This window comes from Empidonax traillii, unplaced genomic scaffold (genome assembly GCF_003031625.1).
Source record: "Empidonax traillii isolate 1590-97213 ecotype Southwest subspecies unplaced genomic scaffold, ASM303162v1 scaffold474:size1423191, whole genome shotgun sequence".
NCBI classification, from domain to species: Eukaryota; Metazoa; Chordata; class Aves; order Passeriformes; family Tyrannidae; genus Empidonax; species Empidonax traillii.
This window is the reverse complement of record NW_020955667.1, coordinates 1,290,725-1,309,967: the sequence shown is the minus strand read 5'-3', so window position 1 is coordinate 1,309,967 and position 19,243 is coordinate 1,290,725. Positions and strand designations below refer to the sequence as shown.

The following is a 19,243-nucleotide window of genomic DNA, read 5'->3' as shown; positions in this document are numbered from 1 at the left end:
ACCACAGCCAGGATGGCACCGACAGCGATGGGAAAGGAGCATGGGGGATGTGAGCCAGAGAGGAGAAACTGTGCACATCTCTGCCTTGAGATTACAGCCTGCCAAAACTCTGCTTTGCTTCAGTCCATGTGTCCCCACTGCTTTTTCCCCATAAAGTGTGTCGAACAAGTGTGTGTGTGTGGTTTTACCTTGCCCCTTGTAGCAGCTTTTGAAGCTCTCAGCTCAGGTGGGCAAAGCTGATGGCAAGGCAGAGGTGAGGAACCACCTGTGGTGGGAGCTCGGTGCCTGCAAGTTCCCGCGGGGGAGAGAGAGAGCCCTGTAAAACCTCAGTGGGAGGGGAAAAGTCAAAGGCTGTGTCTTTTGGGGCACCACCGTGGCTCAGCCAGAAGGTGCACAAAGCCGTAGGAAACGCCACGCTCGCAGTGGAGGTCCCACGCTGGGGTGCTTGAAGCAGGGCATGGCTCTGGGACGTGGCAGTGCCAGAACTACATGTGCAGGTCTCAGCCCAGGCACAGAAGAGAGATTGGGCTGTTCCAGGAATGTCCTCCCCACCGAGGCTGGGACAGACCCTACCCCTGCTCTGCCACAGCCCCCTGCGCGAGCCAACACCCGGCTGTCACCTCTGCTCCCTCGGGGCAGCTTTTCTGCCTCTCCCCTTCAGTGAGGTGGGAGGACTATTCCGGGACAGGCAGCTCGCCAGCGTAAGATGCGTTGGGTGAAATGGTTTATACTGCAGGGCTCTTCAGCGGGATTATGCAATAGGCTCTCAGCCCAACAATGTATGTGTGCTCAGATGTCTTTATGCCGCTCTGTATCTAATTTAATTACGTCCTTCCTGTCTCATTTAGCTTAGCAGCCTCCCGCAGCTCTGGCTCAGTTGCCTGTATTATCAGTCCTTGTTTAGGAACACAAAAAACCTCATCTGTGTCGCAACGCCTGGGGCCAGGCTCCCATCCCATGACTGTGCCACAGCCTTGCTGGCACAAAACCCGCCTCTCATCCATGGGGACCAGCCCTCTCAGAGCTTATTTCCACTAGGGAGGTCCTAGAAAACCTGGCAGGGTTCTCTGGGGGGACTGGCTTCACCCTCGGAAACAAAACACACAACATCTTAGCCCCAGGTATTGCTGCTGGTGTTTCTGGGTTAGGATTTGCAAAGTGCCAGCAAACTTGAAAAATAGGTAAATAAAGGTTTCAGCCCCAAAACTGCACGGCTGAGGTGGGTAAAAGGGAAACACGGAGGGATTGGTGACAGGGTGCAGGGTGCACATGTTCCCCAATGCACAGTCAAGTGTTTACAGTACAAAGTATTTAAATAATTGTTGAGTGGAATAAGAAGGAGAAGATACAGCAATGGATGGGAAGAGAAGGTAAGGGGGAGGAGGAGGAGAGGAAGAACCATGCTGCTGAGGTCTCGCTACATCACAGAAGGTGTGAGCCAAACAGACCCCCCCAAGGAGCCTGACACCCCATTTCTCCTAAACCAGTGGGTATCCAGAGAGGTGGCAACCAGGAACGGTAAAACCTGGAGACAGCACTACACACTCCCTGCACTCCTTCAGCAGAGCCTCACAGAAGCGTGATGAGCCTGCATGAAACAGGGGAGATGCTGAACCCAAAGAGAAATGGGAGGCTTAAAGGCTCTGCTCATGTTGCACAGCCCATTTTTCCAGCTACAAAGTGTTGTTAAGCTCTGGATGCATTTAAGGGGAGATGTAGGTAAAAGAGATGGGGAAGGAGGTGCTGGCAGGGGGGTTGCCTGTCATGAAACTTGCTACTGTGCCAACAGGAGCACAGCATCAGTCACAACCTGGTGATGGGCACATGCTTTAGTGGTGGGTTTGGCAGTGCTGGGTTAATGGTTAGACTCAATGACCTTAGAGGTCTTTTCCAACCTGAACAGTTCTATGATGGTGCCAGGGAGGACTGGGGAAGCTGCCGAGGCTGAGACAGCAGCAGGGTGTTTTCAAGGGGTCTCCTAAAAGGAGCCAGATTGAAGCTGGGCCTTGCCTTGGGCACAGCTTATGAGACAGGGACAGGCAGGGGCTGCTGTGGGACATTACATCCATGTGGTTGCAGGTGAGCCTGGCTCCATCCACGCCTTCCCTGTCACAGGACAGGCAGCTGCCCACACAGGCAGGAGCGTTGGTCCCTGGGCGTCCCTCACCCCAAACCCACGGGGTGCCTAACTGATTCGCGGTGAATGCACACGTTGTGTTCACATGAGGCACATGAGAAATTAAAAAGAAAAAAAAAATAAAAATTAAAAAAAAAAAATTTAGAATTACAAACAGGCAGCTGTTATCCGCTCTGCTCACGTGCTCACTTTGCACAGCTGCACAGGGGGAACGTAGCTGACAGCAGGTACTCTTAATCTTCTCTTTCCGTTCCCGGCACCTGCTTTTTAAAGCCACCGAACTGCCAGGAAAAAGAAAGCTAAATATGATGGCTAAATATATCCTGACTAAGAGGAGAGACAGAGATGCATTCAGATTGGTTTGGCTCAGAGGCGGGCTTAGAGGGAAGAAGCAGAAAAGGAAAAACAATAGAAGAAGGGATTTAGGGAAAAGGAAAGGGGAATAGAAAGAAGCCAGAAGGACCGATAAATTCCACTGCACTCATTTCTGGAGAAAAACAAGCTCGTTTAATTTTTGTTTTTAAATGAACCCCTGTGCAGACCATGGAGCAAACACTCACCTTTTGCGGGCTCAGTGGGTTGCGCACCGGGCAAGGAGCGCCCTCTGTGTGCCCAGGGCTGGGTGGGGTCCAGTTCTCTGCTTTTCCTTGCTGGCCAGACCTGCTCAGGAAACACTCTGCTTGGCCTCAGCCCTTTGCTGCTGAAACCCCAACAGGATTTCTGCAGCAGATCTCCCAGCACGGAATTTTCTGCTAACACCCAACCTCCCCACATCTGCTCTGCACCTACTTAGGCCTCCCCTTCCCCTTTTATTATCTGGGATTGCCCTCAGCTGCTGCCTGACCCTCCTCCAGCAAGCCCAGGCTCCTTCAGACACCCTAAACTGGCCAATGACTGACCAGTACCTCACAGTCTGTCTTGTCTCTCCTCAGCTTATCCCGTAAGGATGAATGAAGCTGAGGCCTGGGTATGAGCTGCCTGCTGGAGCCCAGGGCTGCTTTTTATGGACTGGAGAAAGCTCTTCATTCGTTGTTTTTTTTCTTCATGACCTGGTCATGCTTGATCCATCCACACTGCTCCCTTTTTTTGGGAGACCTTACTTGTGCATCCCCCACCGCTGGTCCTGATGCAGGGAGCAGACTTGGCTCTTGTTTTTATGTCTGGTGAAGAGGGAACGTGATGGAAAGGCTGACAGAGGGTCAGGTGAGAGCTGTGCCACCACAGAGCAGCTGGTGCCCCAGCTCTGCCCCTTTTGGCTGCTTCTCTGTGGGTTTATTGGGCTAATAGAGAGAGTTTGCTCTGGAGCCATCATCTCTTCTTCCTGCCTGAAGGCAGGATGTGTATTGGAGATGGTCAGGGCTCTCCCTACCACCTGCCTTTGCAGCCCTGTGTCCCTCTGCCATGGCCCCAGCTGGGAAAGAGCCCATCCCCTTCTGGAAGGTCCTTTGAGTTGGATTTGGGGCTTGGGGTGGACAATCCATCAGAGGCTGCAGTGAGGCATACCCAGAAAAGGACAGCAATGCACTGGCTCTTCAGATTTTCCTTCCTTGTTGTCTCCCAGGTCCTACTGACACATTTCTGACTCATGTCCCCAAACTGTACCTCCAGGGAGCCTGGTTCTTAATTGCTTCAACAGAGCAGACTGACTGCTTAGTCATAGTCCCTCTTTGCTGCTCCCTCCAGAATGTCTCCACCAGTGAAACCAGGATCTGAGGAGGCACCAGCTTGTCCCATTCTTTTCCTCCTCAGCAATTCTGCTAGGAGACCCCTCTCCATCCCCAGGCTTGCAGTTCCCACTTTGCAGACAGGAAAACCTGCTTGACTCGCACCTTTTCAGACACTCAGGCAGAGAACAAATAGTCTCAGGCTGTTTATTACATCCTCACGGTCTCTATACAGTACAGGTGAGTAACACTTCACAATGTGGTGACACGAGGAGCTTCTCCAGCCTCACAGGGAAGGTGAGCCTAGCAAACAAGCAGCTAATGCAGAGGGAAGGTCAGACGGAACCCGAGCCCATGCCTTTCCCTGACCGGGAAGAGATCAGACTGAACAGCCTGCATAGTCTGCCCCAACAGCTCCTGCTCTTATCTACCCACACCAGCAGCACCCAAACACTGCAGAGGCAGCTACAGCATCTCATTAAAATAAAAAATGTGGCATAGGGAAGCTCTTTTGAGCTAGGCTTTCTACCTGGTGGCTCACTTCTGAGTTCAACCCATACAGTACTGCCATCCTCAGTCTCTTCTGAGACACCCATAAGTGTGTTTCCACAGGAACAAGACACCTTTATTACCTAAAACAGTCTTATTTGATGCTTGGGTTTGGACTGAGGTCCTCAAGGCCCCTTCCTGCCAGTGGGACACTGCCATCCCACTGAAGGTGGAGGTGCCAGAGAGCTTAAAGGCAAATCTGAACTCTTACATGTCCGATTTGGGTTGCCTGTAGTGGAGTAAGCAAGTCCTCTAGAGGTTAGAGGGGAGAGGTTATAAGGAGAGGAGATCTTCAATCGTGGTTTTTAAGGAAGGGGGTCTACCCCAGGATGTATTTGTATCCTGCTCCCTTCATTGCCAGTAATCCTGCAGAGATCTGCGTGAGTAAACACAACAGAAGGTGCCTCCTTCCCCTTCTTGCTTTTTAGCTGGTGGCTGCAGGCACTGATAGAGCAACGTGAAGACATTTCTCTTAGGATAACACTGTTATCTACATTGTAAATGCAAAGCTGAGCAGCTCCTCATCTGTCATATTTTAGATCCAGCCTGGGGCACGCAGCCCATGATGCAAACTGGGAGTTGAGGGGCTACCTGAGACAAACAATTCACCCCACAGCTGGTCCTCATAGCTCCCTGGTACACCAGGTCCCTCCAGAAGCAGGGAAGTTTCTTCTGCCTTTTCTTCTGTACTTCTGTGCCAGAAATGTTTGGGTTTTTTGATAAAAAACTCATTCTCTTCTGCCACCTCCCTCCGATGCCCTCAGTTCCCTGAACTCTTGAGTTTAGGGAGTAGTCTCACATTAGAGATACATCCCTCCAGTAAAAGCACAGAGCAGAACAGCTGACTCTACCAAGCAAGTGCAATACAAAGACCTTTACTGACACCATTTTTTATGTACCAGAAAGCAAAGGGGGAGCCCAGCTGTGACCCTGCTGATGCAGCCACTGCCTCTGCACAGCACGGCTGCCCTCTCCACCAGCCAGCCCCTACCACAAGCACAGCACGTGGAGCGTGGATGGGAAAAGAAGGAAGACAAAATACTGGGGACAAGAAGAGCCTCTGCAAAGCCCAGGGTGGGGGCACGGTAGAGAGAAGCGTTCTGTTCTAGCAGCAAAATGGGTTTCAATTCTAGTTCTGGGATATAATGCTACGATGCCGGAGGGAGCACAGCACTGAGGAAAAAGACAAGTGCAGCAGCCCCGGGAATGAAAGATAATGCAGAAATTATGTGAAACGTCTTGTTCTTATATAATGGGCAAGGAATAGCTACTGGGAGCTTTACAATGACAGTGGGAGGTGTGTAGGAGGGAGGTGGCATGGCCAGAGACAACTGTCTGGGAAGGGAAAAGGCAAAGAAGAGATAAGGGATTGATGGGGACGGAGAGCAGGGAAACAGGAGGTCATGGGGGGAGTTATGGGAGACTTAGGCTCAGATTTCCAGGGACAGACAGTGCTGGTGAAAGGAAAGGTGCTTGGAGAACTTTAGGGAGGAAACTATAAGGAGGAGGAAGGACCCCCAGGACAGGACATGGAAGGAGAGAGGGCTTTGAAGGGAGAAGCAAGAGGCCCCAAGGAAGGGGAGAGCTTGCACTGATGGGTGAGAGGCACTCCAGGACTGGCATGAGGTATGCTTTGCTATTGCTCTGAACGCTGTAAACATTTTGGTTTTGTGTCTATCAGTGAACATTCAGTTCAGTTTGATACATGTGCTCTTATGGGTAACTGGAAGCCTAGCAGAGTTTTACATCTCTTAGTACTAGCCAAACTTACACACAAGGCAAACACAACACTGGCTAAAAATTCTCATTTTATGTCATTTGTGCCTAGTTCTCCTATTTTAACATGCACATCTATGTCTCAGAAAAGCTTCTGTAGTAGAGGACACTAAATAAGGTACACATGAAGTCACATGCACTCTCCCCCACCCACACCTGCAGACACACACACACACCAATTTTCCTCCCCTGCTTAGACCAGAGAGACTTTGCCCCTCACACCTCCCCAGCGTGAGGACACAGACCCCTCTGTACATTAAGGAGTCCACTAAAAGTCATGGAAATCATCCCAAAGCAAAAGAATCTTAAAGCAGATTGGGGTTCTGCATCTCCATCCTGGAGTTAACACCACTTGAAGGTTATAGAAAAGAGGAGGGAGATTTGTAAGCTCTTTTGCTCTCAAAGGACTTGGGAGCTGACTGGATATGCACCAGCAAACAGAATAAAAACAGCTGAGTGAATCAATTTTTTTCCCTTCTTCGTGTGACGGCACACTCTGACATTACTAGGAACGGGAGGAAAATTTCGAAGGTGTGGGCTTGTGGAGAAGAGAAATGGGGTTTGTAAGTTATGAATATCCCTTTCACATCAGGAAGAGATGAATCAAAGACAGGATATTTGTCCTTGATAGGGATTAGTCATCACTCAGTGCTCTCCAAAGTTTTGGTTCAGTCATTATTTCCTTGATCAGCCCCTGATTTAAGGGGAAGAGCCATAGGCTGTCTATTTTAATTCACTTCAGACCGACATTTGGCATAAAAGAAGCAACTGGTGCCAATTTTTTGTTTAAGAAAACTCTAATATTGCTTTAAATAACTAGTCTGCTTTCCTTCAAGAGACGTGAACTGTAAGGGCAGCAACAAAAATAACTGTGATAGACTCATATGCCTCAGACAATACTTTTGCTCCACTCTGTGCTCTAGGATGGTGTTTCCCGCAGAGGATGTTATCTGGCACAACTTTAACGGGCAAAACACTTCTACATCAGCCAGTGTGATTGCAGCTCCTGTCAGCGCTGCAGCAACGGCATCTCTGGATGTGCCCACTCAAAGCGATTTCCCAGGCTGATGGAGGAGAGTGGGGAGCTTGGATTTACAGGGTGTTGGCTACTTTGAAGTTTCGTCATGAGTTCTGACATTAACCGAAAGGACAACAGCACCAATGCTGGAGGAGCTTGTGGAGAGATGTTACCTCCTGGAGTCACACTCTGAACAGGACTGGCCTTTGTAGCCATCAGGGAAGCCTGGGGATTGTCCTGACTCTCATTCCTTGACACAAACCTCTTGTTTCTTCTGTGTCCTCCTTTCCTGGCTGTATCTGTGATCCTCCCCACCATGGGGGGCTTTGCTGCAGAGCCTCATCTGGGGTGCATCAGCTGGCATTAGAGGTCAGCACCATCCAAGCCCACTCAGAAAGCCTGTCAGGGGCTTGCAGAGAAGTACCACAAGGCAGTTAACATGGCCTTTTGTCTTCTCTTTAAAAGCTATGACTGCATAAGCCTCCTGCTGCTGGCTCTTGCATCCTGGGCAGCACTGGGATGCTTTTTGCATGTGCAGGCAAGAGAAAGCTGGAAGTGAGGAAGGCAGGGGCAGACAAGGTGGCCTCTCTTCACCCCTTGCAGGACTCGTTTGATGCCACAGTGTCAGGAAGCTGAGCTACCTGTCACTGCAGTGGGATCACCAGCTGCAGTGACACTGGCTACAACTGGGACCACAGGCCACCTCAAGGGGAATTATTTCAGCCGAAACAGCCTGTGCCCCTGAGAGATCCTAGTCCATTCTGAGTTACACAGATGTATTAGACGGTGTTTCTTGGAGAGGGCAATTCTTCCAGTCTCTCCTCACAGTCAGTGAGGGGAGCTTTGAATCCTCCCTTGCAGGTCAATCACTGAGAGTGTTTTACCACAACGTGGAGGGGGGTTTGCCCTCATCCCCTGTGTCAGGAGGGGGCTATATAGGGGATGTGACTCTGCTCCACTTCCTATGGCCCAGATACCACCAGGGACAGCCACTGGATGCACAACTCTTTATCCTTTCCTTCCATCTTTGATTTCTTCCACAGCATTGCACAAGTTTCTCCAGACAACCTGTGCTGCTACACCTTCTTTGTCAGGTATCTTTTTTGCCATAAAGCTTTGGACGACATGGACCTCGTGGTCCATGGATGAATCATGGCAAATCCAGGGCATTTCTCACACCTATCTCATTGCTCCCACTTTCAAACAAGTAGCACAGACAGTTTGCCTGAAGCCACTGCAGTCAAATTTGCAAAGCAACATTCAGACCTTGAGCACTGCCTCTCTGGACACACATTAGGGACATCACATACCTCTACAATTCCAAAAGTTGAGCCTGAGTGTGGCTGCAGAATGCCACGTCTCTCACCACACTCCTGATCCTTGCAGTGGCAAAGGACAGCTTAGAACAATGGCCAGGATGCCAGAGCATGTTGCTTTTTCTGGCCAGTCCTCAGGGAAGGTTAACTGGAGATGATATTTGCCTACCAAAGACCTGAAGAATTCTGTTGCTGACTGAAAAGCAGGTTTCCTTAATGAACATAAAATTTGCAATTCTACTGTATTTGGACTTTAGTGTCTTAGGAACCACAGGAATACATCTCCAAATAAACCAAACATGCTTACCATCTCTATCTTTCTCCTAGAGCTATTTGTCCTAATGTTCTGCACAGCGTCCTTACGAAAAGCCTCAAAAACTGTTTCCTACCTAGTTCATGGACAGTAATTTTTAATATCCAAGCAGGCTCTCTGTATCCCATTCCAAGCACGTCATGCTCAGCTTTAGAATTCACTCTACCTAGTTTAAACCACACTACACTAAGTCTTTATCAGCAGGTTTCTGATGTATCCAACCTACCCACCACCCTTGTACAGAGCAGAGGTTTAAAGCCTCTGGTCTGTCGATAATGGAGAGAAGGAAAAGATCCATGGGGTCACTTTCCAGGCCTTCATAAAATTAAGAAAACAGACCTCTGGTCTGTAGGCTCAAATCCACAGACAGGCTGTCTGCTTCTCCACTAGAAAATATTGCAAGAATCCGACAAGCTGGAACAGCGATGCCATGGAAGTGGGGCCATCAGATGGTAGGAATTATTGCACAGCACGGAGGAGCTGCTACACCACTGACATCTGCACAGTCTCCTCCTGCAGTGGCTATCCAGGCTAGGGGAATAGGGCCAAAGAACACCTCACACCCCACTGCACACCTGGACGCCCGTCCTGCTCACCCCATGCCCCCCTGTATCCTGTGTGAAACAAGCACCATGCAGCAGGGTCTGTGTCTTCAGTAGTTGGCATTGAACCCACAGTGGACAATCGGTAGGTAACGACAGTTAATAATCAGTCAATAATAAAAACATAATTGTGATTTTTCGTGTTGCCATGCGCTGGTCAGGTACCACATAAAAAATAACCGTCTACCGTAGCAGACAGGTCTTGTGCTTTTCTTACATCTCAGCAAGGGGCAGAGAGGACATTCCTTCTCTTGACTCTCTCCCAACAGCTGACAGATCATTCCTGAGAAGCCACCAAGCCTGTTAATGTCTGCGGCAGCCAGGAGCCTCTTCTTGTTAGGTTTTGGTACAGTGCCTAACACAACGAAGCCTGAACGATGACTGGGGATCCTGAGGCTGAGCTACAGCACAAATAAATAATATTAATGAAAAACGATCATTCGCACTAGAAGGCTCGTCTGACCGTGTCTAGTGAGAGCATTTGGGATTACCTTCCTCGTGGGAAAATCTCAGCTCCTGGGCAGTCCTATGGAAAACGACCCTTGGCCTCCATCCCTGAAAGGTTAAGGGGCTGTGACGGGGTAGCAGCTGGTGTCATAAGGTGTGCAACCAAAATCGAAAGGTGAGCTGAGTTTGCTGATGGTTTCTGCTCTGAGAAGCAGCATGAATCGTTTGCCTTCTCCTTCTCTCTCCCTCCCCTTGGTCTCGGGGTCCAGACCCCAGCAGCCAGTGTGGGAGACACTGATTTGGGCTGGACATGGCTTCACAAGAGTCAGAATAGCCCTTAGGGCCCTTCCAAGCACAGGGGAGAGGCGAGAGCCAGGGAGATGTCTGGAAGGATGGAAAGGTGCCGTGGTGTTATTTACACACAAACCAGTGCAGTAATTTTAAAGGAAACCTGCCTTCCCAACAGATAACCCCGTGACTGGAGAGGATTGTGGGTTTGTGCTAGAGAGAGGCAACAACTGCAAGGTGCTACTGCTAACCAAAAAAAGAAGCACAGGAAGTCAAAGAGTCTTAATACCACACCTGGATCATGATCTGGAAGCCTCCTTTTACCCTTTCTCCCTCTTTTCTCATTCCCACTGCTTTTAACACCAAGAAAGTTTCACATTTAGACATGGGTTTTGGCTGTTGTGGGAAGCACATGGTTTCTGAGGGCCCCACAGCTGCTCTAGCTGAGCCTCCTCTGCGTTTGAGACAGCAGGTCTGTGTAAATTTTGGATCTCAGGAACCTGGGATACGAGTCTTTCTCCATCAGGCTGTGCACCTTCCCCTGGGCTTGATCAAAGCAAGAGAGGGAGGGCTCCTGCACATTTCTTCTCGTCAGCTCCCGTGTCTGGAAGTCTATGTTCACCTGGGAAAAGCAGCACAAGAGAGTTTGGTACTGAATGACCAGTTTTTCTCCTTCAAATGGCACATTCCCTCTCAGCTGGGGCTGTAAACCAGCAGCAGGACCAAGGTCCTTCCCTAAACCCGTGTCTAAACAGCCCCCACAACTCTGAGGAATTTAGTGACCCAGTGGTATGAATTCTGCCCCAAGCCTGGAAAAGTGGAACTGGATTCATAGAGATCTGAGCACTTCTGAAATCAAATTACTTTTGTTCAGACTCTTATGCAGCACGTCATCTAAAACTGCTGACTCAGCCTAATCTCTCTCCTGCCAACCATGACTTCTCTATTCCCTTTATTCTTCACTACATGCCCAATATACAGATGAACGAACTTTTAACTGGGGTTAAACTATTAATACATTCTTATTAAATGCTTTCAAATGCTTTCTGTTGATCTAAAAGAAATTGTTTGATTTTTCCCATAACAGCTTAATGTTACAATATCTGGAGCAGAGGCTTGAAAAAATAAACCACCCCGATGTTATGACTGCTGTTTGTTTGCAAAGCCAGCTAAGGGAGTTTTCCTGTTTTCTTTCCCTAGCAAAGCAATCAGCATTTGTTAGGGTTATTGTTTGGAAAAAAAAATGGCTGAAAAGTTGGTATTTGTTGTTATTAACCCAGTGTCCAAACTCAAAGGAGCCTAGAAAGTAAAGCTTGTCTGCCTTATTGTGGGTGACAGCAATACAGATTAACTTTCTGCGTCGCTTAAGGGTCATTTCACATTCTAACATGCCAAAACTATAACAGTGTTAAGGAAATTTCACAACTGGACCAAATTACAGGAGAGCCCCCATCCTACCTATACTCTACATTTCTAATCAAGATTCAGCCCTTCAGTCCTTAAAATCTCATCCAGCTTCATTAATAACAGCAAGAAGATGCTCACGGAGAGCAGTGGGCATTGGAGCGTTCCCTGAGACACCCACACACTTCGGTGTAAATCTGGGTCCTTCCTGGTGGCCTTGCAATAGCCTTCCTAGCCCAAATATAAGAGTAAAACGAGCCCTTTTAGGGGGCTCCCCTCGCAGGCACCTGGATCGTGACAAGCACCCGTGCAGTGGAGCGGAGGGACCACCGTGGGAGGGCGGGTGCAGTAAGGCCCTCGTGGTTGTGTTACGAATACAATAACACAACCCAGCATCACGACACAGGATCTGACAGCCACATCTGCCTGTCAGTACTTGAAAGAGGGCTTAACAATTCCGGGCTCTGAGTTGTGACTGCACTTTTTGTTTGGCTCGGAGTTATTGTTCGCGTCTTTTGGGAGGCCTAATTGAGTTGGGGAGTTAGTCAGTAGATAAACACTCCTCCCTGGAGAGTCAACACGTTAGTCACTCCAGGGATTATTCTATGTAAAGTGTCCTGTGAGGAATGAGCCCAATAGCCTGCTTGAGGATTGATAGTAAATGAGAGGAGCAAGGTGAAATGCTTCCAGGAAGCTCAAAGAGGTTAGGAAATGTAGGTTGAGGTTGCCAGTGAACTCACTGGCTGTGACTAATTTAGTATCGTCAAAGTGGTTGCCCTCGCTGGGGGTGAGTCACCATGAGCAGAGGCAGCTGTAGCAGCCTGGATGGCAGTGCCACCCTCCTTACCCTCTCATTACCATCACCTCTAAGAGGGGAAGGAAGGAGGGAGGGCTCCCTGGCACCCCATGGGTCCTGTGTGGGGGGAGATGGACCTGCTCCCACGGCGCAGGGATGCCGTGGCAGCCCAGGGTGCTGGGATACCCACCTCTCGAGGAGCCTGCACGTCGATGAACTCCTCGAAGATCCGCTGGGCCTTGGCAGCCAGCTTGGCTGCCGAGCGGGTCTTCTTGAAGTCCTCACAGGCGAGCCAGAACTCCAGGTTTTCCTCGCTGAACTCGGTCTTCAGGAAAGCACGGAAAGCAGCCAGTCCATCTGCAAGAGAGACGTGGGGAGGTACAATTGGAGGGGAAAGAAGGCAGGAAGCTGCCTCTTGAACATACACCCTTCCATCCAACCGTGACAACCAAAGAGCATTTGATTTTTTTTCCCAAGATCTGCGATCCCAGGATGTCCATAACTTACACCACTGCATCAGATGAACTCTTTTTAGCTGCCACGAACCAAACATCGTTTGATGCAGCTCTGAAAAAGTGTTTTTCAGCTGTCATGGCGAAAGGTTTTCCTCAAGACTGAGACACCGAACCTTTGAAAAGTTCCTCCTGAAATCATCAAGCTTGAAAGGTACCATCGCTTTGCATCTTGTGCATATTAATGCAACACTTTATAACATCTTGTTATTAAGAAAAACCTTTAATAAAACATGGCAGCTGTGGACTTGTCTCCTATGTTTTCTGTCACTTTGCTTTATTGCCTTGTGCCATTTTTAGTTCTTATTTAAACAGAGGAAGGATCTTGGAGAGTCTGTTAGAGCTACAATAAAGGGGAGAGGAAAAGGACGTGGCATAATTACAACTTGTCTGGTCGGTGGTAAAAGTGTTCTTATCACTTGCTAATGCTTAGCAATTGTGACATTTCAGTAATGTAATCTGAGTCAGCCGGGGCAGATTAGAAATATGGAAAGATTTATTAGGCAATCTGTGTCTTCTTAAACCCCTGCCTGGGCCTATTTATGGACACAGCTATTGTTTTTTATTTCCTTTCGCAGAATGGCACCAGCAGAGTTGAAGGAGCTGGAGGTTTCATACCCTTTTTCCCCGGCATAAATTTATCTCCCAATTTTTTTTCCAGTAACATGTTTCTAACTCTTCATGGTCTTTTTCTATAGGGTCTGAGTTTTTATAGTTCATGACTGGAAAGCTCTTGAGTCAGCACTGGCTAGTTCCCAGCAAGTGCCTAAAAATATTGCTGGAATCGGGAATGCACTCGGCAAGGTCATACTCCTCGAAAGGATGAGAGGAGCAGCGCTGTACAGGATCTGACAGAGACTGATGAGGGTTTGTAGGACCTGAACTCCTGCAATGCTGTGGGTTGAGGGCTCCACCTGCTCCTTTTTCTGCTGTGGGAGATCTTGGCAGTGTTGCCTTCCCTCCTTTCCCCCGTGGCAAGGACATGGAAGCTGCAATGCTTAGTACGGATCATTTTTACACACCCACAGCAAGCCCAGACCCACCAGGGACAGAGGCTGGCCATCTCACAGGATCCATCACAAACTCCCTTATAGCTTTGTCCTTGTTTTCTTGCCTATACCAGGCATGTGAGGAGAAACAGCAATCATAGAATCCTATGAGGGTTTGGGTTGGAAGGGACCTTAAATACCACCTATTCCAACTCTCCCTGCCCTTGGCAGGGAGATGTTCTTTATATTAATAGTGCCAGCCAAGAACCGTGCACCTGACTACAGATAGTACCAATGTTTAGTAGTAGGCCAAAAAATTTATCACAGACCTATAAACGGCTACAAAAAACCCCAGACACCGAGCCTGTAACTTGTGGGAATTGTTTTCTCACACTCTTGCTGCACACAAATCAAATCGTAGAATCACAGAATCACAAAATGGTTTGGTTGGAAGGGACCTTAAAGATCATCTTGTTCCAACCCCCCTGCCATGGCCAGGGACACTTTCCGTGAGACCAGGAGATCCAATCTGGCCTTGAACACTTCCAGGGATGGGGCAGCCACAGCTTCTCTGGGCAACCTGTGCCAGTTCCTTGTCACTCTCATGGGGAAGAATTTCTTACTAATCTAATCTAAACCTACTCTCTGTCAGTTTGAAGCCATTCCCTCTTGTCCTGTCACTCCATGCCCTTGTAAAACGTCCCTCTCCATATTTCTTCTCAGCAGGGCTGCTCTTGGACTGTTCATCCCCAGCCTGTCTTGGTACCAGGAGTTGCCCTGACCCAGGTGCAGCATGTTGCACTTGGTCTTATTAAACCTCATGAGATTCCCATGGGGGCCCATTTCTCAAGCTTGTCCAGATCCCTCTGGATAATCCTAAAATCTTTCAACAGGCTATTCAGATAGTTCCTTCTCTATGCTGTATATGCTATCTATATGCTATCTATAATACACTGTGCTATGTATAATATGGTATCTATGTGCTATATGTAATAAATGTGCTGTTCATATTATTTTTATATATATATATATTTGTTGTAGATCTTTAACAATGGAACACTGCCCTGTTTCTCCCTCAGAGTCCAAATCTTATTCCTGCTTCTCTTGTTTCTGGTAATTGTTTAGGACGTGGAGATATTTTTCAGCTCCTGCTGAAGCCTCAAGCCCTAAGAAATGGCCCTGGGTATTGGACAGCAACAGACAATCCTATTTCTGGCTACATGTCAGTCAGCAGAGACTGCCTAGGTTCTCAAAGGCAAAGGCAGAAATGCCTTTGGTCTTGTCTGCCAGCCAAGACCAAATTAGAGGCTAAACCCCTCTGTTCTGGGTTTCTCACAGCTCCTTCAATAATGGGCTCTGTGCAGTAACTGCTCCATCATCAGTCTGGGATAGGCTATGAAAAATGGATACACCTCATCTCAGCCGTGCTCCCTCCTTCTGTCAGCCCCAGATATAGCTGTATTATTCCAACTCATCCTGACACTTCCTAATTGAAGGACTTTTAGGTGGAGATCAGGGTTTTACACTGCTACAGTGGACAAAACCAGAGCTCTTGTCCGCAAGCACTGCAGAGCAATTAACAGTGTAAACTGGGGGTCCAAGCCGGGGGTGACAACAAAGTGGCATCAGCCCTGAGAAGTAGAGCAGAGTGCCAAAGGCATCTCTGGGAACAAGGCACCTGTCAGGATCATGCTGCCCGTGGCTGCTTTGAGCATCTCTGTGGGTAGATAAATATGGTGAAGAAGAGGGATTGTTTCAGGGCTGCTCCCCTTCCTGAAATCTGGGACACAGAAACACTTTCCAAAATCTGTGTCCCCCTTAATGCCTATACAGTTCCCAGGTCCTGTGTGGGAGAAAGTGGAGGACTGGAGAATAGAGCAGGGAGTCTTTGCAGGAGGGAAAGGAGAGGATATAATGGCAGACTGACAGGTTTCAGAATGAAGAAAATAAAAAAGGGAAGAAGTTGCAGTTCCTCAAGATCTGTGTCATTTTATATATCCTCAGCTCCTAGGATGCTTGACATTAAATATTCCAGCACCCAAGCACATTTCTCTGACTAGATAGTGAAATCTTGCTCCCCTGGTTCTGTCCTGGTCTTCTTTTTTTTTCCCCTCACTCCTTTCCTGTACAACAGCTCCAGTGTCCCAGCACTGACAGAGAATAATTTTCAGGAATGGGAGTGTTGTCGCATGGAAGTATCAGCTCTGTAAAATATAATCTGCAAAATTATCTCTGACATATATCAGAAAAATGTAATATCTGAAAAGTATCTGAAAAATGTAATAGCTGGAAAATATAATCTCTGCTGAAGGAAGGGAATGTCATGATTGACAAGGAGAGAAAGGCGTTTGCTTCAGCCCTGCCCTGGAGAGCAGCTGCAGCAGGTGTCCCCTGGGACCAGGAGGTTTCCATGTGCTCTGCCTCCTGCTCTCATGTCAATCAACTCCTTTTTATCTTGAAGTAAGTTTAGACAGCGAATGGATAAATAATAGTGTCTGGCTGTTCTCTGCTTTTTCATATATTCCTGTCGTACACTCCTCACAGCCTTCAAGGAGCTGGAAGTGGTGAGGCTGAACCTGTGAGGACCTTGCAGAGGAGGCTTTGGATACTGGAGAGGTCATCCTTGACTCCAGGCTGCCTTGGCTTTCATCTTTAGTCCTTGACTGCCAGCCAGCACTTACAGCTGTGCCTGACAGCCAGGTTTGGGGATGGGAGCCCAGGGGACTGGGTGGCAAATCACTGCATCGTGGAATAATGACAAATCTGAGTGGACGGGCAGGAGGATAATTAAGTGGGGGGACTGCCACCACCTGAGCTGGAATTTGCCCTGGATGTTTGCTTTAATCTCCTCCTGCCCAGTGAAAGCTCTCCATTTTCACTTATGGATTATCATCATTTCAAAGCTCACCCTGCACAACTGGACAGCTTTTTGCTATGGATATCAGGACTGGATTGGAGTATGGTATGAGCAGGAGAGCATCACCTCCTGAAATATCCTGGAGTGTGATTCCAAAGGGATGATTTATACAGAAAGCACAGAAATTAAAAGCAGTATTAGAAGCCTTCAGATGCAGCAGCAGAAGATATCCCTAACACATTGCTTAAAGGCGTGGCCATTCAAGAGGACAGGATGTACTGGTAGAGGTGCACAGCCCTTTGAGACAACTCCTGGGCAATTATTCAGGTGTTTAATTCAAGAGATTTGCTTGAAGCCAGAGGAGGAAATCAGTACTGATGGATCAGATAAGTTGAAGGTGAAGAAACGGAGCTCTTTACCGAGTCTCAAGAGTCTGAGAGAGAAGCCAAAGACATTTAAGTTTTTACTTTTGCAGTGTAAATATAAGCTTCAAAATGCCTTGTTCTCCATTCTTACAGACAAGAGGATTGCCAGGAAGGATTGTGCAAGTGCTCTCACATTACCCCATCCCAAGGCCTTGCAGGTGACCTGTGAATCAGACAGTGACAGGAACTTGTTTCAAAAATGGGCAATGTCAGGCAGTTTGATGACCATGTGAGGACAGGGACTCAGGTGCTCCTAAAATGCTGTTCAGACGTTGTTCTTCAGGACACAGAGAATGAATCCTTTCCAGCAAGAAGGGCTGTAGAGGAGAGGACTGAAGTGGCAAGCGGGAAACATAAGACAGGTCTTAACTAAGGTGAGCCTCAGCAGCATGAGGAAGGGCCAACATTAGTGGCCTAAAGCACTCAGGCAATGCAGCTTAATAACCACACACCTGCCACTGTCAGAGTAAGAAAGCAATCAGCAATCATTAATTTAATGCCCACATTTCACTCCATCAGCAGACTTCGTGCAGGGAGTAAAGGTAGAGTCCCCGTGGCTGCTGGGTGAATGGATTAGCTCCATGGAGCAGGATGGGTCCAGGGTTGGAGGGACAAGGTCGCACATGTACGTGCTCTCACTGCTGCTGAGCGGTGCTTCATTTAATCTTAGCTGCCTGTCACCAGCACAATGCTAATGCTAATGCTGTTCTGGCTTAGAAAGAACTAGGAGTAGGTTGGGATATTCCTGTGCTGTGTAGGAAGAGGAGGAATGTGTAGACAACAGAAGGAGAACAACAATAAAGTTTGGGCAGAAGATCACAGAGATCACAAAAAAATCTGGAGGGGGGTGGGGAGAGAGGTGAAAATTCACCCCTGAGATAAAAGTGGAAATTCAGTGCAAAGGTTCTCATTGTTGGATGCTTCGTTGAAAAGTGAATAAGGGTTGAGGACAGACTGTCCTGCTGGATTCTGGACAAATGACAAGCCATGTGTCCAGCCCTGCAAGGGATGTAGAATGAAACATGCTACTACTTGTATTTCCCTCCAGCGGCCTGTCAAAAGAAATCCTCATCTGGGTGACCAGGCTGTACCTCCTGGGCATGAGTACACAGGGGGGAATTACTCCTCAGTTACTCACACGCATGCACACACGCTCTGGGGACCCCACTGAGCTCCTCTTCCCTGGGAGCCATCACTCTGGCACAAAACAGGGAGAGATGCCAAAATCCAGCATGTTAAAGCTTAAAGCCACTGCTTCTGCTCCCTGAGCTCCCAAGGAAACACGCTGCATACAATCTGCCTCTTACTGTCTCAATTCCCTGAGAAGAGTAGGATCAGACTCCTCTCTCCTGCTGCTTGCTCAGAAGCCCTGACCCCAGGGAACGCTGCTACACTGTGCTTGTGTCCGGCAGTGAGCTCAGACAAGGCTCCTGATGTAAAATAGGGATTGTCTGGCTGACCCCAGGGTTCCAAGCTGATTTGCTTTACCCATTAGCAAAAGCAATTAGGATATTGTTGCACTGACCTATCCATCTGGGGTTGCCAGTGAAACAGAGCTGTGCTGCGTCCTACTGCTCAGCACTGCTTACTCCAGGAGGGCTGAGGGACCTGGATCCCAGTGCCAGTGCAAAAGGAAGGTGGGGGTGCAACAGCGAGAGCCTTCCTGCCTTTCCTACTCACAGTCTCTTGCAAATGTCAACACAAATTACCCTTTAAATGACTGGGGAATTAATCCAAATCACACCACTCTACGCAGAGGGGCATTGTTACCCAGCCTGGGAATGTCTGCAGACCAGCAACTGCTTCAGATCCCAGGGGTTTTCAATCCATGGTGCTGCAAGACAGCAGCAGGTCAGGACCAAACATTATCTACACAGATCATTCATTAAAACAACGTGGGGAGAGAGAAACAGAGAGCTCCACAGGGCCATCACACTTCAAGAGATATTTGGCAAAAGTGAGCATAGAATCACAGAATGGTTTGGCTTGGAAGGGACCTTTAAAGATTATCTAATTCCAAACCCCCTGCCATGGGCAGGGACATTTTCCACTAGACCACGTTGCTCAAATCCCCACCCAGCCTGGCATAATGACATTCTGTACAGTCTGTATAATGCATGAGACCTATTCAGGTCACTTCCATTTAGAAA

General features: G+C 48.4%; 1 protein-coding gene across 6 annotated transcripts in view; it reads right to left on the bottom strand.

Annotated features, from left to right (window-relative positions):
* Nucleotides 1-3,994: 3,994 nt before the first annotated feature.
* Nucleotides 3,995-19,243, bottom strand: part of RGS8 (regulator of G protein signaling 8) — a 29,689-nt gene continuing 14,440 nt past the window's right edge. For all 6 annotated transcript variants that reach the window (XM_027895888.1, XM_027895886.1, XM_027895885.1 and 3 more), the window contains 2 exons: nucleotides 12,501-12,667; nucleotides 3,995-10,732 (listed from right to left, as the gene is read on the bottom strand). In XM_027895888.1, the coding sequence (XP_027751689.1) occupies nucleotides 10,550-10,732; nucleotides 12,501-12,667 (350 nt within the window). In that variant the 3' untranslated portion in view covers nucleotides 3,995-10,549. The remainder of the gene's footprint in view (nucleotides 10,733-12,500; nucleotides 12,668-19,243) is intronic.